Source organism: Seriola dumerili, unplaced genomic scaffold (assembly GCF_002260705.1).
Source record: "Seriola dumerili isolate Sdu_G_001 unplaced genomic scaffold, Sdu_1.0 BDQW01000216.1, whole genome shotgun sequence".
NCBI classification, from domain to species: Eukaryota; Metazoa; Chordata; class Actinopteri; order Carangiformes; family Carangidae; genus Seriola; species Seriola dumerili.
In genome coordinates this window covers 3,815,232-3,838,886 of record NW_019174471.1, presented here as the reverse complement: position 1 = coordinate 3,838,886, position 23,655 = coordinate 3,815,232, and the positions used below count along the sequence as shown (strand labels likewise).

General features: G+C 41.3%; 1 protein-coding gene across 8 annotated transcripts; it reads left to right on the top strand.

Annotated features, from left to right (window-relative positions):
• The first annotated feature begins 1,386 nt into the window (after positions 1 to 1,386).
• Positions 1,387 to 23,370, top strand: LOC111228196 (ATP-dependent 6-phosphofructokinase, platelet type-like). Of its 8 annotated transcripts, none has more exons than XM_022754001.1 (23): positions 1,387 to 1,619; positions 4,469 to 4,542; positions 5,322 to 5,399; positions 5,781 to 5,970; positions 6,888 to 7,053; positions 7,485 to 7,529; positions 7,640 to 7,748; positions 8,517 to 8,612; positions 9,381 to 9,473; positions 10,201 to 10,326; positions 11,095 to 11,159; positions 11,462 to 11,531; positions 12,489 to 12,635; positions 14,286 to 14,356; positions 14,617 to 14,704; positions 17,077 to 17,229; positions 18,302 to 18,466; positions 18,698 to 18,759; positions 19,134 to 19,245; positions 20,340 to 20,439; positions 20,814 to 20,819; positions 21,468 to 21,573; positions 22,496 to 23,370. In XM_022754001.1, the coding sequence occupies exons 1-23, from the start codon at positions 1,526 to 1,528 to the stop codon at positions 22,650 to 22,652; spliced, it is 2,373 nt and encodes a 790-aa protein (XP_022609722.1). In that variant the 5' UTR covers positions 1,387 to 1,525; the 3' UTR covers positions 22,653 to 23,370. The 8 variants fall into 8 exon arrangements, with proteins under 8 accessions (XP_022609722.1, XP_022609729.1, XP_022609721.1 ...); XM_022754008.1 differs by lacking the exon at positions 17,077 to 17,229 and adding an exon at positions 15,572 to 15,724; XM_022754000.1 differs by lacking the exon at positions 8,517 to 8,612 and adding an exon at positions 8,002 to 8,097.
• The last annotated feature ends 285 nt before the right edge of the window (positions 23,371 to 23,655 follow it).

The following is a 23,655-nucleotide window of genomic DNA, read 5'->3' as shown; positions in this document are numbered from 1 at the left end:
GTATCAAAATAGATTCCCCTATCTGCCTATAATTACTCATATTAAGTACAGTGTATTTTGCATTTTGTTAATGCAGCAAAAATCCATATTTAATGTCATTGTGCTTGTAATTCGTTCTTGATGCCACTGGATGGAGACAGTGAGGCAAGATCTAAGTTGAATACTGATGTCAGAGTACGTTGCATGTTAAATGTTTGTCAAGAGGGATTTTGAACAATTTTACTCTAGAATCGGACCCACAATAAAACCAGACCCAAGAGCATGGTAGATGTTCTCATGCACCAACAACACTCAGCAGCTGGCTCTCTGAATAGCTCAGCTTTGAGGAAAATGAATGCCACAGTCAGACAAAGGGTTTTAGGCCTCAGTGAAATGAGAACACTCCTCATAGTGCCAGCCCAAGTAGCTTATTTCAGTGAAGACTCTCAGGCAGTGATCATCTTGAAACTAAATGAATGACAAGCTCTGTTTTGAGACCACCGCTGTGGATTGGGATAAGCCAAATTAAGAAGGTACAGTTTTGTAATGCTCATGGGAAAACTGCATCAGTGATTACTTGAAGAATACTAAAAAAAATAACAAGTCAGATGTGAGAATAATGCACACTGATAAAACAGGGGAACACAAGTGTGCAAAACAATTGACAACACTAATATGGGGTTTGGCAAAGTAGCAGCTGTGGAGCATATGGTGACACAGACAAAAAAAAACATTAAAAGTATAAATTAACATGCAAAATGAGCAAAAACAACAATAATGATAAAAATAAAACGATATAACAAAAAGATAGAAGTTAAGGAAATCTGTTTCCTGCTTTATTTTAAGTCCGTGGTGTAATGAAGGTTTTGGCAGGCTGTGATCATTAATGCACATTAACTATGACATGTTTATTACCCAGGCCAAGGAGGTTATGTTTTCACCCATGTCTGTTTGTTGGTTTGTTTGTTTGTTTGTCAGCAGGACTGCACAAAAATACTGAACTGATTTGCACCAGCCTTGTTGGACATTTTTTGTCAATTTCACAGAAAATAATGTTTGGATACTGATGTAAAAAAACCTGATAAATTAATGATGCTGAGATCTGTGTTTGTACAGTTTAGTGTAGATCTCGATAGTAAGCTGGATCTGACAGACGTGTAGGATTGTTTAGCAGCAGCTGGAAACAGCTGCAAATAAACTTAAATTTAGGTAGGTTTATTCCTCAACGACATCTTTGAGAACCTGCCGACGACGCCCCGCCCATATATCCGTCTCAAATTCTCCTATTGGTTGAAAATTAAACCCCGAGCCACATAAACCGAGCTCTGATTGGTCTGTGGCAACGCCAATCGCTCTCCTCACAGTCACTCTTTGCTAATCGACGAATAGATGCCGAACAGGAGGAAGGAGAACATAGCGGGCATACATAGATAGAGGGGGCGGACGACCGGTGCCCTTCATCATTGTAGCACAATTTTATACTGTCGGTGGTCTGTTGTAATATTTCAACGAACGGGACTGGGATAGATACTGAACCGCTGTGAAAATGGCGCAGCCAGACAGCAAGAAGATCTTCTTTGAGAACCTGTCGGGAGCGGGGAAAGCCATAGCAGTGCTGACGAGCGGAGGGGATGCTCAAGGTAAACTGGCCAGACACACTTCTACAGCATCCGTGTGTCAATGTGTACAGGCCCGCAAAGAGGGCGAAAACGCACGTCTGCAGCGGTGAGATGCTGAACTCTCCGCCAAGAGGCCAGCCCTGCATTTGTAATCATATGTTAAACAGTAACAGTATGACCATTCATTCAGGAAGCCCGCCAGTTAGCATGCTAACAAGACACATCCTGCTAACTCGCTAACAGCATCATACCTGTCACAGATTTGGTGACATTTTTGTGGCTGCGCACCGTGACGGCAGCTTAGAGAACTGCTGTCAAGGTCGAGCCGTATCGTGTTTTCTTGTTTACAATCCAATATTTGTTACTACATTACAGCTGACGAGCTTAAGTTGCCTTTTAATGAACTCTCAGTCTGATTAGGTTGGATGAAGCGGTGACAGTGACTGAAGCGCAGGGCACTGCATTGCGGCTTGCACCGGTCGACGCGCAGGTTTCATCAGAAACTGACGAGGATGACCAGCGTTCATAACATGCTGATTCTAGGGAGATTGGTCTTGCGGTTACAGTTAGCAGTCATAGTGTGGGCCAACGCTGGGTTGCTTGCATCCTGTGTACGTGATGAGCTGCATACATCCCTGCTGCGTCTCTACCAGCCGGCCGTGCGTCAGGGAGGGAAATCCTGGTCATGTGCTCACCGACTCATCTTTATACACGCCTACTACCACGATGCAGAGCACTGCATTTTAATAGCAGTGAAGTGTCATTGTACAGTTCAGCAGAGAGAAATGTATTATCTATAGAACAGCTGCAGCTCAGTCGGTTTGTGTGGCAGGAAGTGGCATTGCTTTTTTTCTGTAAAACTTGAGCTCTGGTTTTTATTCGGAAGACAGAAGCTAATCATCTTTCCATTAAAATGCCTAAGGTTTTTTTTTAATTAATTTAAGATTTTTATATTTTAATAATACTGAAATTTTAATGAAAGTATTTGACCAGGAGACAGGACAGCAGCATTTAAACTGTTGTAACCTACCCAAGCACTAAGGAAGTTATATTATAACATACAAAGCTTCTTTTAAACAACTCCTGATCTGTTATATTATTGCTATGAAATCAAACAAGTTTAATCACAACAATGATTCTGCTTCTTTAATAGTAAAAGACTTAGTAAAAAGCCATTCAGGCTATATATCAGAAATAAGTGGGTTGTGTAAAATGGCAAAGACTGAAAAGCAGGAGAACCAGATGACTTTCCATTACTGATGCATTATTGATGAGCGTCTGTTAAGTTGTGGAAAATCACTTCATATACTGTGTGCATCACTTGACTACCTGGTAGTAATCTATCTGTAACTGATAACACTGGCGGTGGCTCTGTCTTGTTTAACTGTGCCATTCAGTCATGAGAGCATGTTACAGTGAGCCAGCATGCACAGTACAAACTCAAGCAGCAACAATTCATTTGTATTATTTCACCAGTAAATCATGTGGTGTGATGTCTTCTTTGAGAAGTCAACCTGGAGATGTTGTTTTTAGCTCACATTCTTTACTTTTTGCACTTCATTCAACACGAATCTGCACTGCAGCCAAGTTATTGCTTTCCTTGGCTCAGGAGAAATGAATCGATCTGTAGTGGGTGGTTTTAGGTTGAGGATTCACTGTCGGTGCACAAATGAACACGTACACACACATCGGAAAAAAAGCACACAGTTGGCCCCAGAGCAAAGCGATGAGGCTGTGGCATGCATGACAGGAGCTGAACGTCAGTGTCAGAGAGCATTGTGTAGCCTTGGCTTAGTCCTTTCACTCACTCTGCACGAGAAAGTGTCAGTCATGCAGAATGAGACAGCCAAACTTAGTGATTGTCTGCTCTGACAAAGTCTAAACCTCGACAAGAGAGATGAAAGTCACATGTCTTTAATAACATTCGAATTTTGTCTCTGTCTTGTTCACATTCAGATTGAGTTTCCTCTATCTCCCCTGAATGCAGTTAAACTGGGCTGTTCATTTGAACATAGTTATGTAATGGAACAATAGGTCATGGGCCGTTACACCGCACAGTATGGTGAATAGCTGGTCCCTCTCTGCTGGTTCTGTAACTTTCCATGAAGAGAAAAATGGGTTCACATTTCCGGAGGGTTTTTACTTTTACTTCCCTGTTAACTTTACCACTAAAGTTTTCACTCTCTGATTCAGATCGCCCCCTGTCTTTTTTAGCTGTCTTTCCTGCTGCCCCGATGGCTTAAAAACTTGTGTTGCTTAGTAACAGCACAACTTGGCTGCCATTAGAGCTGTAGCTTTCACCACTTTACACAAAGAAAGGAAACTCAGTCCTCTCTTGTTTATATCTCCCTCAATCGGCCAAGTTCCTGTCTGACTGTTGTGGGTAAAGCGTTATCTATTATTCTCACTGTCAGGGTTTAAGCTAACCTGACATTGACATTCAAGGCACAGAGCAGCGTCTTACTGGAGTTCACTTGGACTAACCACAGAGTGACTAAGAGGCTGTAGGAGGAGCAGGGAGACCTTCTGACAAAAATGGCTGTGTGCTGTGAGGAAAAAAAAGAAGAAATTTGGCCCAAGCCACAGATAGACAGAAAAAACACACAGCCTGTGCTTCTACACACACCAAAAAACACTGTCTGACACATTTAAGAGAGAGAGGGGATTGAAGATTTACAGCTGCAGCTCTTTTTGTGACAGCGATGAAATAAATATCCATGCAGCTTAAACTGTGGAACCGCCGTGCAAATCAGGAAAGCTGTGGGTTTTCTGTCATACAGCTACGGCTTAGTTTACCGCACTCATCGCAAAATGCACAAAGGTCGTTCTATAGTTGAGATTTCATTTTTTTTTTATTCTCTCTCTTTCAGGGATGAATGCTGCTGTACGTGCTGTGGTTCGAATGGGGTTATATGTGGGTGCAAAAGTTTATTTCATTCATGAGGTGAGCCCATATGTTGTGATCATCATTACTAAGGCCTTTTTTGCCACAGTTTATAGTTTATTTGCTATAGGAGTGGACCTGAAGTAGAAAACATGACTTGCAGCCACATTGTCTCTACATACTGTAGTAATACCTGTTCATAATCTGCCATTTGAAGAGAAATTTTAGCATAGCTTTTATTGTTGATTTTGACAGCAGATGTATGACAATTGTGTTTGTTTTAGCATTAGCTGACAGTAGCAACTTAATGTTAGAGATATCCGAAGTAATGTTTTTTAAAAGAATGCACTTAGTGACAGGACGTGACAACAGTAGTATCCCAGTCTCCATGTATGAACACAGGGATGTAGCAGATGTTCGGGGAGCTTTGGCGGGGGCTGTACTGTTTGCTCATCCTGTGATCCCAGCACATCTGTGTATGTGGTGGTCCTGCTTGCTTACTGTGTTATTACATAACAGACTTGAGGTCTTGGCAGATGCCTCATATAAAACTCCCCTCCCACTCAGGTACCACAGTACTGTGGGTGTTCTTTTGCAGGACATTGTATGAGGACGGGCAAACTTTAAGCCATGCATATGAAATTATTACAGTTTCAAAATCACATATTGTACCGTGTGGTCTTGCATTATGTTGAAATACTTATTTTATACTAAGTGATGATGACCTTCTGATGTAGTTTGCAGTGCACATCACCTCAGCTGTTTGTCCTGAATGTTTGTATGGTAATCTCTTGTATTTATTTTCTTTTTATTTGTCTTTTTTAAATTTTTTTCATCAGGGATATCAGGGTATGGTGGACGGTGGAGAGAACATAAGGGAAGCCACATGGGAAAGTGTCTCCAGCATGCTACAAGTGGTGAGTAATTATCATGAGCAGCATCCCACACATCTAATGAAATTACTGTGGGGACTCCTGAAACAGTCGCTCCCTCATCCGTGGATTTCTGTTTTTGAATTAAACCTTGTGACATAAAAACACTATTGTTTTCTTAGTTAAGGAGGAACATGTAAGTCATGCAGCTAAAAAAGAAGGCTCTTTTTGTGGTTAGAGAAGTCATCGCTTAACATCTGAACAGCCAGTGTGTGTTCATCAGAAGTGTTTACTCATGTCAGTGTCCTGAAGCAAGACACTGAACCCTATCCTGAACCGAGTAAACAGAACTGAGTTCTAAAAAGTAAGCAAATCAAAGCAAAACGGGATTTAAGCCGTAGACATTTTCACACTTTTCGCCATCAGGGTGGGACTGTTATTGGCAGTGCGCGCTGCAAAGAGTTTCGCACTCACGAGGGACGTCTGAAGGCTGCTCACAACCTGGTGAAGCGCGGCATCACCAACCTGTGTGTGATCGGTGGAGATGGGAGCCTGACGGGAGCCAACCTCTTCAGGGAGGAGTGGAGCGGACTGCTGGGAGAGCTGGTGGAGCAAGGTACCAAGGGAAGATTAACCTCCTCTTTGTTAGTTTCTTAATTAAGGGTGTGTTCAGTGCCATCCTCTGGTAAACTTTAAGTTGAGCTCTGTGATATGATATGATAAAACGCAATTGCGACTGGTCTTTGTTTCCAGTGAGTGAGGTTATACGAATAAAGCTGGGTTTTCTCCTCTCACAATATCATTCCAATTAAACGTGGTGTCAGATTTCCAGCATTTGCTAATTGTTGGGACCAAGGCATCTAGTGCATGTAGTGATGGAAAGGCAATCCCCTTATATCTGGCAGCAGCCACGTATAAGGGATTTTTGGGAGATAATAATCTGCCATGTTTTTGAATGTCGTGACTTAAATGCAGTGTTTCCATTTCACTTTAGCGAAATGTTTCTTTGTTGAATATTCTGAAAAACCACCTCCACCGATAACATTTTTTGCGACATTTGAGTTTTTTTTTAAATTACTTGTTTTTTAGCTCGCAATTTCAAATTGCACAATATGCACGCTAATGGAAATGCGACCTCTGATTAGTAAATGCTCCCCATTAACATTTACTCATTCTTGGTTAAGGTGGAGTCGCTAGATACAACCTTTTCTAAGGTCAGGAGATTTGTATGGTCAGATTAAATATTTACGAAAGTGACCAAAGGATAAAGTTTTAAATTCCCTACAGAATCTCCAGCATGCAAAAACTGGATGAAGTTAAGCAGTTGCTCAACACACACACACAGTTATAATCTGAAGGGTTTTGATGCTTCTTACAGTACAAAGAAGTGTTCAGGTTTTTCCCAGAGCTCAGCAGCTCCCATTGCTTCCCATCGTGTGATATTATGAGAGTAACCTGTCTGAACCATTGTAGAAATACAGTGGAAAACACAAAGGAGCTGTTGTTTCAACCCTAACCTGCTGATCCTTTCAGGTCTGATCGAAGCTGATGCTGTTCAGAAGTACTCGGCTCTGCACATCGTGGGGATGGTTGGCTCCATCGATAACGACTTCTGTGGAACGGACATGACAATCGGCACAGACTCTGCTTTACACAGAATCATCGAGGTGGTGGACGCAATTATGACAACTGCACAGAGGTGAGGGGCGGGTAGAGCAGCGATATTGTTATATTTGGTTGTGAATAAAAAGATGGACAGTGCAAAGTCCATGTAAAGTCCTGAATTTGATACTTTGTAATGACTGTGACAGAGCCTCACATTGTTATATCATGAAAATGGCAGGATAAACATGGACATCCATGGAAAATGTTTAACTACTATCACTCTTGATCTTTAACAAATTTAAGGTCATGCACTACTGAAAATAGAACGTCAGTATCTAGAGGAAAATAAAGAAGTTAAAATAAAACATTAGCTCCACTGTTTGCATGTTTCCTACAAGCCATTTGTGGGTATAGGAATAGAAATTATTTCTATTTCACATTTCTAGGATGTAGTTTAAGTTCAAATAAATAAATGAATAAATAATAAATGTCACAAAAGTCTAATTTTCTCTTCTTATCTTTCAGTCACCAGAGGACATTCGTGTTGGAGGTCATGGGCAGACACTGTGGGTAAGAGTGCGTTTGATAGCAAATCCAAAAACATAATTCCTAAGGCACAAACAGACACCATTATCACCTCTGTTTATATACACATTGTCCGTCTGTGTGCTTTATCCTAGCTACCTGGCCTTGGTGAGCGCCCTGGCTTGCGGGGCAGATTGGGTGTTGATCCCTGAGATGCCCCCAGAGGACGGCTGGGAGGAGAAGATGTGTCAGAAACTGTCTGCGGTAACATGATCTCATTGATCTCCCAACAGTAAACCCAGTTAACCATATTGTATCAGCCCCTGTGTTGTACAATGTTCTTTAACTTGACAAAGTTGCTGTTATTCTTAATTTTGTGTCTTTCTCCAGGGAGTAAATCCTGACTTTATTTTTGTCAGAGAAGACTGATGTGGAGGAAAGTCTTTAGTCTCAGTTGTCTAGTGTCTTATTGTTTTTTTTTTCTGCTTTGGAAACATGATATCATTCTATGATTCAGACCCGTTCCAGGGGCACGAGGCTGAACATAATCATAGTTGCAGAGGGAGCCCTTGACAGGCATGGGAAGCCTATAACCTCTAGTTTTGTCAAGGAAGTGAGTACCTGAGTGTAAAGAAAGGGGAGGCCAGAAGCATGGAGGCCCGACTGATGGGAGTCAGTTCACTGTGCCACAATAACAACTAGCCTGAATATTCTGTAATACAGTTCTTGCCATCTTAATTGGAATCAGTATATTTAACAGGAGGATGTGAGTGGGAAAAAAGCCTCAGATGAGATAATCATGATGCTGAAGGGTAAGCCCATGATAATGAAGTTATTGCAACCAATAAGGCTGGCAGGATATTGCTGATTACAAAGTGCAAACACATGCTGTAACGATATATAGGCTTTTATTATGAAAGAATCTGTTTCAGGCTGTTGGCATCGTCGGGCCCCCGCGCTTCTGAAAGCCCACGTCACAGCCACAGTCTGAGTTTTTCTGTCATGTTGTTTCTCCACCACCCCTCCTTGTAGAACCGAGCAGGGATGAAAAGGCTGAATATCATAATTGTAGCCGAAGGGGCGATTGATCATAACAACAAGCCCATTACCACTGACTATATTAAGAATGTAAGTACAGAGCTTTGTGTTAAGACTGTGGCAAGTTCCAGCTTCGACTGCCTCCTGTATGACCTCTACTACTGTACTGCTGCCCTGGTGTGGCTTTGACTCTGTTGCTGTGTTTCTGGAATGCTCTGTCAGACACACTCGCTAGTTTGGTAAGACAGCTTTCACGATACTACTGCTACAGCTGTAAGACCCTGAGCAGATACCATCACTAAACCTCACAACCCCAGACATTTGTACAGTCAAATGTCTTTTCTTTATAACTGCTTCACACATAGTTTATTGAATATGTTTTGGCTTATTCACAGTTGGGATTATCACAGTATCTTATGCCCTTCCACTAACTGTTCTTCATTTGTAATGCATTTTGGGTTTTTTACAGTACCTGAACATTTCAGTTTAGTGCAGCACTTCCTGTCTGGGATCTTCTGGGATATTCAGTACAAGCTGGGAGCTCCCCACTAACATGACTGAAAAATTAGAATGGCTTGCTTGTGCTTTGCTGTTTCCCCTTCTCTTCAGCGTCTCTGTTGTGTTTGTGTTTCAGTGTGTGATGTGTCTGTTCATGTATGTATGGATGTTTGCATGTACTACAGTTCTATTGCAGATGTAATTCTATCTTTAGCTCTGTTACTAATATGCATGAGATGAATCAGTATCATTTTACATTAAGGATCCAGTAGTTAAATTTACAGTCGTATTTCTCATTCGAGGAATAACACAAAATGTTACCATGATCACTGCTAAGACCTGTGCATTTTACCGTCCTAGCTTGTTGTCAAGTGCTTGGGTTTCGACACACGAGTGACAATCCTGGGGCACGTGCAGAGGGGAGGGACCCCATCTGCTTTTGACCGCATCCTGGTATGTGCACCACTTAAGTAACCAACTGTGCAATGCAACTGTTTTGATAATCTAAGTCTTTTTTTCAAACAAAAATATCAAACAATGCTGGTTGCAGCTTCTCAAATATCAGGATCTGATGCTTTTCATTTTTCTTTTTTTTCTTTTCTTTTTTTAACCTTTTGTTTATGGTTAAAACAGCCAGACAAAGCATAGTCAAATAATATTAACAAAATAAAATAAGCCTAAAATAAATAAATCTCAGATGTGATAGTAACAAGCACTCCCTACTTGAAGTAGAAATTGTATACAGTATATAAAAGTGCATACTTTTTTAAACTGTTGTGTTTGCTCTTTGAGCTCTTTATTTGAAATGTTTGTCCAGTTGTCCAGCGCCTTTCCTGTTTAATCCCGTGTCTGTCCGAGGAGAAATGGCTCCAGGTTTTAGGCTAAGCACATTAACAGATTTATGGCTCGGCATGCACTGCATCACAGACAGTGAGCAGCAGCTCTCTTCATGTTTACCACAAACAGAAGCAGAGAAAAAGATGGATATGGTGGAGAATTTACTCCAATTTTGGGTTCAGAGTGAAAAGTAAACAAAAACTTCAAATGGAGAAAAATGTGTTGGTAAAGAAAAAAGGGTTAGTGTTCAGGAGAAAGGAACAAGGTTGTGATTGTGATGATGATGCATTTTTATCTGTGTGTGTGTGTGTGTGTGTGTGTGTGTGTGTGTTTGCTCACACAGGCTAGTCGTATGGGTGTGGAGGCAGTTCTTGCTCTTCTAGAGACCACAGCCAACACGCCAGCCTGTGTTGTCTCTCTGTGCGGGAACCAATCGGTGCGCCTGCCTCTGATGGAGTGTGTACAGATGGTAAGTACCAGACTGGACTGGAGGACGGCCAAAATTGCCACATACACACACACACACACACACACACACACACACACACACACACACACACACACACACACACACAAACATTTACAAAAGTACAGAAGCTGAGGGGAGAGGAATTCTGCAAAGCACGTACCAACACACGCACTCAGAAACGACTGCGCAGGACTCAGAGAGGCAGAGTCAATGGGGACGGGTTGGAGGAGCTTAAGTAATGATGACAAACAGCACAGCCCATTGGGCCTGGAGTGCCACTAATGTTCACAAGAGAGCTGTATTGTTTGAGAGGCAGTTGTGTCTGGTTAATGATTATCCAAAGCATTTGGCAGGGTTGGCAATGACTGCCAGCGTGATGATGATGTAATAGTAGCAACCCATCTGCAGAGAAACGCACAAAGGAGCTTTGTTGTTGTTCTCGCTTGACAAGATTGGATTTTGACAGACAGAAGAGGAAAGGGAAAATCTCACTGAAGTTTTCTGATGTTTTCAGGTGTTTTGAAGTGGCAGGCAGTTTTATTACAGGTCAAAACAAGGTTACATAATAGTTAGTTGAGAGGCAGTTAGTCAGAGGATGACTGTTTTGTTTATAATAGGCACTTCATTGATCAGAGGCTTTGCCTGCAGGTATTTAATTTGAACTGATATAAATAACACATCATGGCATTACTTTTGTACATACAGGAAATACAGTGTAGAAATGATTACTGAATTCAAACAGTGAAAACACTCTCCTGTTTCTCTCAGACCCAGGAGGTCCAGAAGGCCATGGACGAGAAACGGTTTGAGGAGGCTGTGAAGCTTCGGGGCAGGTATGACTGACGGCCTGTTGGGACCAATCCAATATACCGAGGCCATCACTTCACTCAACATCAAGACAGTTTGATGTTGCTTACTGTTGACATTAAGCTGTAGACAGGTGCTGTTTTAGAGCTCAACACTAGACTGATGTTTTTACTGTGGATACGGTCAACAGCTGCATATAATCATTACAATGCAGATAATTCAAAATGCATCATTCAATTTTAATGCATCTATAATGTGTGTTTTCGTTTGTCTTGACACTGAACATGTACTTGTGTGAACATACTGAGTGTCCTGTGTTTTATTGCAGAAGTTTTGAAAACAACCTGAAGACATACAAACTGCTGGCTCATCGTAAACCAGAATCTGAACTTCCAACTGTAAGTCGAGTCATGACATCATGACATTTACTTTGGGACTGTTGGCAGTGGCAGTGTTTTTAGCTTTGTCAAGTCTTAACACTCAGCAGAAGTAGACACACAGAGACAGTGGGAGTTGTTTTTCCACACATGTAGTAGCAGTCCCCACCATGCCCGGAGTGGAGGTTGTTTTTAGAGTCGAATTAGCCTCCCAGAGACACTGAGGTGTTTAATATTTTATTACACAGTCCTAAGGATCTGCCTACGAATAATGACTCAGCCACTGCAGTCGTGATGCACTGTGCTGTTGCTATTTTCAGAGAAATCCTTGACAAAACAAGGCTCACTTACCGAGTAATGTATTCCTGTAAGTACATGAATATGTTTCTGTGAACGGATGCATTACAGCGTGCTAGTTATGCTGGCATCCTTCAGATATAGTGTCAGTTGTTTACTGCTGTTCAGTGGAAAAATAAGATGACTTGTAATTATGGTGACCAGTTCAAAATAAACACTGCTTTGCTGTGTTACCCACGGCGTATTTGCTCTGAAGCCTAAAATTGTAGTTACTGATGTGTTCATATGAGCCCCAGGTTGCTCAGTGTTGGTCTGCTGTTCACTGATATCAGATGACATCTGGCTCCCTGCTGAGGGATGACTTGTTCAACCCTGCCAGGAGCTGCTGCAGCCTGCTGCTGCGGCTCCAAAAGAGGCAGCACACACTGAAGATCAGTGAGGTGTAGAGGCAGCATGTCAGACTCCATGCTGTGGACCTCGCCTCAGGGTTTGGCTCCCCCTGCATCTGTGATAATGACCACTGTAGACCCAGCATGTAGCTGAGTACAGACCAGGAGCCATTTATTGATCCACTCTGCTGAGCTTCAACAACTGTCCAACAGCAGCATCAACTGAAACATACCCTATTTATTATGATGATAGAACTATTTATGTCACATTTAATGTGTTCTGTGCCCTCAGAGCAACTTCAACGTGGCGGTGCTGAATGTCGGTGCTCCTGCAGCAGGTATGAATGCTGCCGTACGTTCAGCTGTCAGGGTGGGCATCTCTGAGGGACACAAGATGTTTGCTGTCAGTGATGGGTTTGAGGGATTCTACAAAGGACAGGTGGGTACTCCAGCACTGATATACTGGTACATGTACTCTTGTATTGCATGCCATTTGAATTTTCTCTGGAAGTCATTGATTTCATGATATATTAATCAAAAAATGTGCCATAACAGCTTAGCAAAAATGTGATGTGTATTACTCCCATGTTTGAATCAATAACTGAAAGAGAATTGGCTTAGCTTGATGAGAGTCGGGCAGTGCACAATCACTGTTAGCTCCCTGACTCAAGAATCAGGGAAAACCCAGGGGATAATCTGTTCAGACTGATGTAAGCCAATTTCCCACACTGACTCTCCCTCCTCTGCCCTGCTCTGCCAAAGCTGATGCAGTAGCACAATAATCAGACAGAGGGCAGCAGAGTAGGATGAAAAATGTTTACACTTTTGGAATGATTAAATGGAATGACTCTCACCTTAACTAACACTGAAATATGGAGGGAGTCTTGAGTTTTGAATGAAAGGTAAAAGCACACAGTAACAGGTGTGCTTGTGGACAGAACCTGTTCTGTGGCTTGTCATCTGAGACATTGCCTATTTTCCTGCTCTGTGACTGGAAAAACTGGTTTTAGAGTCCTCCCTCTTATCCTCTTGTGACTTTCTCCCAGTGAGAAACTTTAAATCCCCTCAGTCCAGATTTAGCTCATTCAAAGAACAGCATTCAAAAAAAGATCTGACTATTTATCTTCATCAAAATGTCTCCCATATCACTAGTCAGTCTCCTGTGTGTGTCCCTGCCAGCTTAAATCAGACAGCACCAACTGACCCTAAGAAGATTAGACCAGTGGGAGTAATGAATTTCTATACTTAAGTGCTTTGGGACTCTGTGCTGCACACCGCAATGTTTTCACTGGTCCAGTTCTTCTATTTTATATATTTATATATATAAGACAGTGTGTCCAGTATATTAACTTGCCTCCTAACAGTCTCTGCACTGAGACCCCAGGAGGACATGTCAGAAAATGCAGGACTGTAGCAGTTTGTGTATTAAACTTTGTGATAAATGGACCAACAGCAACATAGAAACAGGCTTAGGTGTAGGATTCAGTCATTTGAATGCTAATAGATTGTCTTTTATTTTAATAGGAGCTATTTGTAAGTTTTGCTACATAGCCAACATTCACATTAACAGCTGTTTACTTACCAGTCTTGTCAAAGAGCTTCAGTCATTGTTGCATTTACAAGACAAGAAGTTATAATACGTCCTCTGAGCAGCTACTTCTTCAGGGCATGCTGAACGCTACAGTGACTCACTAACAGAAAGAGATGAGACGGGCCAAACAGACTGCAGCTTCCTGGTTAGCATGCTAACTTCAGTAGAAGAAAGTGATAGAAATAGAAGTAAAACTAGAGTTGACATTGGCGTTGCTTTCTACCGCCGGAGACAGCTCTTGGTGAGTATATGGATAAACTTTGATGCTGAACTCACAACATTTCTTCTAGACTGGTCAGTAAACAGCTGTTAATGCTAATGTAAGATAGGTAGTAATAGCAAAAACTTACATAAAGCTCCTTTTAACTTAAGATTTCAGCAACAACCAGACATGGATCATGGGAGAAAAAGTCAGAAAATGCGGTAGGAAGTATTTCAAATGTTATGGGAGTGCTCCAATAAGACATGTAAAATTGCATGTTGCTGTTGTCCCCACAGATTAAGGAGATTAAATGGGCTGATGTCGGAGGATGGACGGGACAGGGTGGATCTCTACTGGGAACCAAAAGGTAAAGTCTTGAGCTGTTATCTCTCATTGACTGTTCAGCATTAAAGCTGTTAACAGTAAATACAATTAATAATAATAATAATAATAATAATTATAATGATTAGTAAATATATATATATATTTAACATGTGGTGCTATACTGTACACAGAAAGTCAAAAAGTTAGTGAGTTTTAATCTGGTCATTCAAATCAAATGATTACATGCACAATGTTTGGTGACAAATAATATTTTTTTCCTCCCTTTCTGTTTCCTGCCATCAGAACTCTTCCTGCAAAGCATGTTGACAAAATTGCTGACCAGATGCGAAAGCACAACATAAATGCTCTGCTAGTTATTGGTGGATTTGAGGTATGTTTAAAACTCCTTTGTCTATATAGCTTGTCTTATTTTACTAATAAAGCTACATTGTCTTATTTTCTGTCCATAAGCTTATTAGCTCTTGAGTTTTGAATTCATGTCAGTAGTAAAAAAGTTCTATAAAGTATTGAGTAAGATGAAAGTTATAGTTTTGCTCATACAGTTAAAAAAAAAATCCCAAAGTAACTGTTGAAGTTTTGCTAATTATAATGTTAGATGTACATATACACTATGTATGTTATAGTTAACAGTGTAATGTTGATCCTTTCCATCAGTCTTATCCCATTTTATGTCAGCACACCACCATATGGTTCCATGAAGAGCCATGTACATAATCATGCTTCAAACTTGTTTCTCTGCCAAAACTGAAGCTGTAGAGCTGATAAGAGTAACTGCAACATACCGTTGGTTCACTGTTGATTTTCACTGCTTTAAATATAGATGTGTAGAGAGAAGGTAGGATCCTTAACTCAAGGAATATGTATTATTTAAAGTGAACCAACACTGTAAGTGAAATATAAATAATATAATTATTTGATTTTATTTGGAAACAGAGAACTCCTGCTTTTTTTCCAGCCATTTCACGCACTCCCATTTAGATTCCCACCAGCTTTAATTTTCCTGTGACGTATGCAAGTAAATGAGTTTCATGTGTATGTACAGATGTGTGTGTCTTTGAGAGTGTGTATGGAGTGGTACCTGTCTGTTTCGCTGCTGTCCGTTGTGATAGACCTGGCTCCTCCCCTTGGCACCTGTCCACTTTTTGTCTTTCCATTCCTTGTGGCAAGTAGCACCTCTGAACCAAAACCAAGGAGTTCCACCCCTGCAGACACTAAAGCCCTTGGCTCTGCCCTGCAGGCCTTGCTGTCACTGCTGGAATTGTTAACGGCGCGCGGGAAATATGACGAGTTCTGTGTGCCCATGGTCATGGTCCCAGCCACTGTCTCCAACAATGTGCCGGGCTCAGACCTCAGCATTGGCGCTGACACGGCTCTGAACGCCATCACTACTGTAAGTGATGGGGCTGGCAACAAGAGTAGCACACAGACACATATAAAACACACGCACATGCACGCAAGCAGACAATACCAGAACTCCACAAACATGCTCACACAGCCAGCCAGCCAACCAATCAGGTTTCAAGAAGGGAGAACTCGCTCACTCTGTATTTACCAGCCTGTCAGTGGATCATTTGGAAGAAATTCTTGTGAACGTGGCATCTGTCAGCCACATCTGGAAAAAAGTTTCCCCCCCCCCCCCCCAAAAAAAAATAGAAAAACAGAACAGACAGACAATCGAAGTCATGTCTGTACTGTGAGGCGTGACTGGTAAAGGTAAAGCCACGTTGCAGAGTAGCGTCCCTCCCTTCCCGATCAGGTAAGTAAGTGAGTGACAACATGGAGGCATGCTGTGAGGTGCTCAAGTGTCGTGGCTGCCATGTTTGCTCTGCCTGCCCTTCTCCCTGACTGTGTGTTTGTGTCCCCCTTCATCATTAACACCAAGATGAGTGGTTAACAGCATGCAGGGTTGTCGTCACTTAGTTATCATACATGTACTGTACAGCTATGTAACGTAAACTAACAGCCTTCAGTACTGTTAATACGCACTAGCTCGTATACTGTGTGTAACTTCTTTAATTAATAATAATAATAATAATCATTACCATCACAAACACTGTGTCAAGAATAAGAAAATAATACAGCGTCATTGCTCTCGCTGTGTTCTTTAAAACATTACGATCATTCAAATTAACAAAAATTTGACTCTATGTAAAACTAAGCAACATTAGCATAAATATAAACAGAGAATCATCTGTGAGCTTGAATCTTTGCTTGGCCATCATCTTCCTCATTTCTTCGTCCTCCTCCTGTGTATGCAGAGTCGATCAGTGCTTGTCCTGCCTGCATATAGCCTTCCACAGCAGATATGGCCGTCATGTTGCCCTATTAAGCGTCACTGCATTGAGCTGCTGAGACTCACAAACAGCCTTTCACATCTGTCTCATCTCCTTCCGTCTCTGTCTTTTCCTGTCTTTCCTCCCTCTGTTCTACAGTATCTGTCCCGTTACTTTCCTTGTACCTTTTTGTTTTCCCCCACCTTTTTTTTTTTTTGTTTTGTTTCTCCTCCACCACTCTTTGCTGTATCTGTCTTCCTTCCCATTTTTCACTTTCTTCTCCATCTCTGTATTCACACTTCTGTCGACCTATCCTTTCTGCCAAAGGGAAGCCATAGCTGCTATCACACGGAAAGAGCCGGAATGGCAGGATACGCTCTAGCATACTGAGAGAGATTCACCCCTCTCTCTCTCTCAGTTGCTGGCCTTCTGAGTGGCTCTAACGCGTTTTCATATACTGCTGCTTCAGGCGTTTGAGAGTCTGCTGCAGCTGTATGAGGCTCGCGCTACCTATGAGGAGTTTTGCATCCCGATGTGTATGCTGCCTGGAACCATAAGTAACAATGTACCGGGCACAGATCTAAGTATCGGGGCAGACACAGCCCTCAATGCCATCGTGGAGGTAAGACAGTCAAACCGCCGCCGGCACAGCTTTGAGCCCTTTGTTCAAGATGCTCATGCAAAGAGGATGAAAATGACACATGATGGAGTGAAGTTGCAGTGCTTATAAATCAACACACTGTCAGGTTATAAAAGCAGATGTGCAGTAAAGTGTCGCAGTATTTGATGCAGCACCATAGATTTCAGCACGACCTTAACCTTACTTCAGTCCCAAAGCGTACCCCGACCCCAGTTCTAACATTAACCTCAAGCCTTGGAATAACACAAATACTGAATTATGTGTAAAGTTTTAAAGTGGCACTCCATAGATTTTACACACGAAGCTGAGTTGACTTGTCATGACAAGTACTACTCAGTCTGTGAGGAAAACTCTGCAACAAACTGGAGGTGTGGGGTTTTAGAGATGTGGATTCTTACAAAACCAAGCAGGGTCTAAGAAAAGATTCTATCAAGATGCATTTTGGGAAATGTAGGACCCATTGTTTTTGGATCTTGTCTAATGCCAAAGGACTAAAAGTCAGTCATATCGCTATAAATAGCTGGAGTGCCCCTTTAACACTGTTGTAGTATTTAAAACTGGACATTTTACTGCCATCCCAGTCACCTGACATTGAATTGATTATCAGCATTGGACTTTCAAAATAAAATTTTACCGTTGTAATCATGTAGAAAATATAGTTTTCTTGTTATATGCTGCTAAGTGTAAATGATATGTGAAGTTTACCATCTGATGTGCTCTCTCATCCTTATGCAGGACTCCAGTCTCTAACTGATGAATGCAGCATTTTTTAGCCTGAATCTGCCCGAAATGTTTAAATGTAGCGAGTTGATCAATGAGCATGTTGGCCTTGAATTGAGTGTCATGCTGTTGTTTTTATATGTGGAATGTGTTACTTTAACAGAATATGACCTCTAATCTTGCTTGATTTGAATTTTTTGACACTTCATTATGATAAACTTGAGAGACATTTAACTGGAGGTATCTCACAACATTTACACTCAGTTTAACAAAGCTTAGCTTACAATAATTACTTAACATATACTAACATTGTGAGCTTATATGCATGTGTCAGACTTGTGACCGCATCAAGCAGTCAGCCAGTGGGACCAAGAGACGCGTGTTCATCATTGAGACCATGGGAGGATACTGCGGCTACCTGGCCAGTGTAGGAGGCCTGGCTGCTGGAGCGGATGCTGCTTACATCTATGAGGAGCCATTTGACATCAGAGATCTGCAGGTGACACACTGACTATTATAACATACACACATGAGCTCCTACACTGAAGCCATATGAATTCATGCATCACTTGATTTTCCTTTTCAGCTCTCCTTTAACGTTTCAGGCTCAGTCCCTAACAGGCCGTTTCTCGCTTCATCCACCAGAGGGCATTCAGGCTGGATTCTGAGACAGCCCTCACGGTGCCATCTAGTGGTCAGCATAATTCACTTGTACTGTCTCTTCCCACAGGCCAATGTTGAACATCTGACAGAGAAAATGAAGACGAGCATTCAAAGAGGACTGGTCCTCAGGTAAGAAAATGACAAATTAAACCACCCCAGTGCAGATGGTTGTAGTAAATTTAACAACCTCATCTCTAAGTGATAATATGATGTGCAAAAAGCCTACAGCTCAGTCAGATGTGAAGCTGTTTCAGTACAGACCAGACAGACAGCTGATGTGCTGCTGCTGCAGTTTTTTAATCCAGTGTTTCTAGCGCACACAGTGTGATTTTAAGCAGCTTGTGTAGTAAACAGATCCAATCCTGATGTAATCAGATCAACAGATGACAATTTGATGTGAGAATAATATCAACAGTACCTCCAGCATGCTGTTGGATGCTGTTGGATGCTGCTGGATGGGTGAATGTAGACTGAGACTGTTCTGTTTCGTTGTATGCTCGTAGGAATGAGAACTGTAATGACAACTACACCACAGACTTCATCTACCAGCTGTACTCTGAAGAAGGGAGGGGAGTGTTTGACTGCAGGAAGAATGTGCTGGGACACATGCAGCAGGTAGGCCTCACCACAGAGCAGAGTCAGTGGTAACAATTCCTCCAGACTGAGGACGATTTAATGAATAGTTTTCCATATTTGTATCTAGAATGGCATTTCCATAATTACTTAGTCTCATTCTTCCTGTATGCGCTTTGTTGTCTTTTGGCTTTGAGCGTCTAGAGATTATCACAGATAAAACAAGATGAAACAAAACTTTGATGATCCCTGAGGAGAAACTGGGTTGTGTCTGCAGCAAGTAATGGGATACAGGAAAAAAAAATATAGATTTGGGGATATTAAGATAAGATATTAAACATAGCACAACAAAACACTTCAACAAATATGTACCTTTGAATATGACAAAAAAACCCCAAAAAACATTGGTTGGTGTCTTGGTGCATCTGATTTGAATTTGGCGGGGGTTTTTTTGTATATTCATTTTGATCATCTTTTCTTGTTTTTCTTCTGTGAATAGAAAATGCTAGTCAGTAGAAAATACACACAAGTTACTATAAGGTAAAACAATGAATACCGACGAACATGCGAGACAGCAAAATGGGTGGAAACTCTTAGTTAAATACAGTGAACAAAAATATAAACGCAGCACTTTTGTTTTTGCTTCAATTTTTCATTAGTTAAAATAAAAGATGTAAGACCTCTTTTACACACATGCACGCACACACACACAATTTCTTTGTTCACAAATGTGTTGAAGTCCATGTTACTGAGCACTTCTCCTATGTCAAGATAATCCACCCACATGACAGGTGTGGCATATCAAGATGCTGATTACACAGCATGATAATTGCACAGGTGTGTCTTGGGCTGGCCACATAAAAGGCCACTTTATAATGTGGAGTTTTATTTTGAAAAAACACATTTATTAGGCACTGAACTATTCATTTCTAGGGTTAGGGTTCTAAATGCACATCTGTAGCCCAATTCATGACAAATCCATAGTTCAGTGTCTAATACATGTCTTTTTTCAAAATAAAACTCTTTAAAAATAGCCTTTTATTGTGGCCAGCCCAAGACACACATAGCATGTAAGTGTTGTAGTGTGTGGTCTCAAATAAAGCAACAAGAGTGATGCCTCTTGATTCCTTTGAAAGGGAGGAGCGCCGTCTCCGTTCGACCGTAACTTTGGGACTAAGATCTCTGCCAAGGCGATGCAGTGGATTTCCAAAAAGCTGGTGGAGACGTTCAGACAAGGTGAGGTCCATGTTGCACTTGTGTGAAATGATTTGTAGTAGCTGATCCTCCCTTCCTACAGAGGCGTGGCTGTTGTGAAGCAGACCTTTACCCAGATCTGTCATGGAGTCACTGTCTGATATTTTGATGTATTTTTGTCCTCGTAAAGGAGATTAATTATTGATCATTCACACCCATCAATGTAACAATTTAACGAGAAATACTTTAATGTTCTTTGTTTTTTTGATGGATAACACTAACTAGTAACGTGTAATACCTCTGATCAAAAGTTTGTCTTAAGAGCACACTATGTGTATTTGTATCAAGACTATAATTAAAGTTAAAACTCCTCTTTGTTTTTTATGTCTATTTCCCATACACATGGATGACATAAGATGAAGGTAAATCTTTTTTTCATGCTGGCTCCATGACCATCTACATGTTTATATTTAGCTCCATGTCCCTGTCTGTCATTTCCACCCTCCTGCCATATCTTGAAGAAGCATACAGCCTGTCCAGGCACATGTGGGGTGCAGCTACGATGTGTCTATGCCTTGTCAAATTTATCAGCAGCCACCATGCTACACTATGTCCAGTTCACGAGTCACGTGGAATAGCATCGGCTGTATGAATAAAGCGCACATTTCTTTTGTTCTGCTTTGCCCCACATTTCTTTGTGTCTCCGGCACTTTGTGTTGCTTTAGTTGCTTTTGAGTAGTGACAGCTTCAATGCCGATCAGCCACAACATTAACACCGGTAACTGGTTTTAATGTTGTGGCTGTTTGGTTTATATCATCACAGCTTTGTATTTAGTTTCTAGATTTTCTGTTTGTATCAGTTGCACCACCAGTTGTAGTCCTGTAGATCCATACAAAAAAAGTGATATTTTCAATCTTTAAGATAGCTACTAGCTAAAAGAGAGAGTCGTCATCATCACTGTATACAACCCCTCACACACACTGTAAGATGTTACTATATGTTTGCAAAGGGAATAGCTAAAGTACTTTCCTCTGGTTCCACCTCTGAGCACTGCTGTGTTTCGCCGCAGGCCGAGTGTTTGCCAACACCGAGGACACCTGCTGTCTGCTGGGGATGCGTCGCCGGGCTCTGGTCTTCCAGCCCGTTGTACAACTCAAGGAGGATACTGACTTTGTGTATGTATCACACTCACTGCGCTTAGAGTCACTTTTAGAGTGTTGTTAGCTTCCATAATGTAAAAAATCTCTTAGGTGAAACATTAGCTAACAGGTAATAAACACAAGCTAACTGTGGAGTGCAGGGTTAGTGATCCTATTTCATTGCATACATGTATTCACAAGTCTCTAGTTCAAGATGAGTTATCAAAAATATTTTTCTTTTTTAACACGAAGAGAAAAAAGAATTTGATTATATATATTCGGTATACCAAGAGATAACACATTTAACAAAGGGACACTTAGGTTATAACTTAAAATGGTGATCATAGATTTGATCAGCCGAAACCATCATATTTTTGTCTAAATTGTGTTGTTATATGATGCTGTGAAGGAGAAGCCAGGTAGTGAGGTATCAAGTTAACAAAATGTATAATTAAGATTTTTTGGTAGTTGTACAGTAGGTTTTTCTCAACATTAATGTCGGCTCACTCAACTTAAGTGTCAAAACCAGGACAATTTGAAAATTAATGATGCATATTATTATTTTTATGTTTTGAGCTTAATTTGTCTAATAATTAACAAATGTCAATCAACAAATAATAATCAGCAACTACCTTAATCAACTGATCCTCTTAATCTTTTCTTTAAGCAATAATACCAAACACTCTGTGTTTGCCTGTCAATTGTGTGTTTTCACTATTTTCTGACATTTTATAGATCAAATCAATTAAGAAAATAATCAGCAGATTAAGTGATGAAAATAAGTCATTCCTATCATTCAAAGTCAGTCTTGTGTCACATAATCACATGGTCCAAATGTGGACTCTTCTGCTCCCCAGTGAGTAGAAAACATTAGATTTGCACCATCAGACATGAACATTAGAATTAGGACCCAAAGAAGCCGTAACCACGGTGCTGAGGTTTCCCCGTCTGTCTGCAGTCACAGGATCCCCAAGGAGCAGTGGTGGCTGAAGCTGCGTCCCCTCATGAAGATCCTGGCTAAGTACAAGACGAGCTATGACGTCTCAGACTCCGGACAGCTGGAGCACGTTGTACGCAACCGGCCTAGAGAGTCAGACGCTTCAGTAGCCATGTGAAGGCCCGCACTGTACGGTGGCCTGCAAAGTCCAGTCTGTGTGTAAGACTGAAGGTCTGTGAGGCGTCAGTTTGTGTGTTGTAAAAGAGCTCCAACGTCAACAGCCGTCTCTGTTTGGCCACAAACAGTGTTCATTTCCTGTCTGTGTCATCTCCCCCATTGTCACTCCTCTCTGTTTTGTCTTGACAAACTCATGAACTGTAACCTAGCCTCCGCAGCGCTCTTAATACCAGACACACACATAGTCCTGCGCATACACAAACACACACACATACACGTGTCCTGCCATGCATCTGTGTGTCCTTGTTGCCCTGGATGTTTGGTGTCACCGTCGATTTTAAATTGCACTTTCTCTGTCTCCAGTTGCTTAGGCCGGCTCTGAGCCCAGAGCTGTACGAGGACAGAATAGACACTGTATCCGCTGTAAAAACCAGTGTGTGTATCTGCCTAGAACCAGTGTGAGGTTCAGCATATTTATGTAAGACTGATGCAATACAGTTCTACTGCTACAAGTCGAGAACTGCGTGCTGTGCTTTACACTGAAACTAATATTTATCTTTTTAACATTGTTTATTATTTTGCTTGTAAACATGGTTATATTAACTGTAGGCACTGCTGCACTGAGTAGCTGTCTGTCATATTGCACCACCAAGTTAGATGTGTAAGAGACTAATGTTTCCCACAGAATAAAATCAGACTTGAGAAGTGTACCCTGCTGATCAGTGTCCATGGATTTATTTATTTATTTGATGCCTGAACATCCCATTTAGGAGCTTTAAAGTTGTCAGAATCATCTTATTCTAGGCTGTCTGACAGTATCATAGTTATTCTTTATTGCGTTATTGTTCCAGCTTTTTATTGAAGCTGTATGACATTAGACGAACATTCAAACCCAAGACCCTTTTTTTTAAATGTATTTATTTTTTATGGCTCCATCATCTCATTTCATCTAATGGAGATATTTTAGATGTCTGGTGCATCATTTCAGAATACTTCACTCTGAA

Excerpts from the sequence above, each read along its gene's own strand:
- LOC111228196 (XM_022754001.1), top strand. The coding sequence starts at position 1,526 with ATGGCGCAGCCAGACAGCAAGAAGATCTTCTTTGAGAACCTGTCGGGA. Across the intron at positions 10,327-11,094 it reads TGATGGAGTGTGTACAGATG|ACCCAGGAGGTCCAGAAGGC; the intron begins GTAAGTACCAGA and ends TGTTTCTCTCAG. Across the intron at positions 19,246-20,339 it reads TGCTGGGACACATGCAGCAG|GGAGGAGCGCCGTCTCCGTT; the intron begins GTAGGCCTCACC and ends TTCCTTTGAAAG.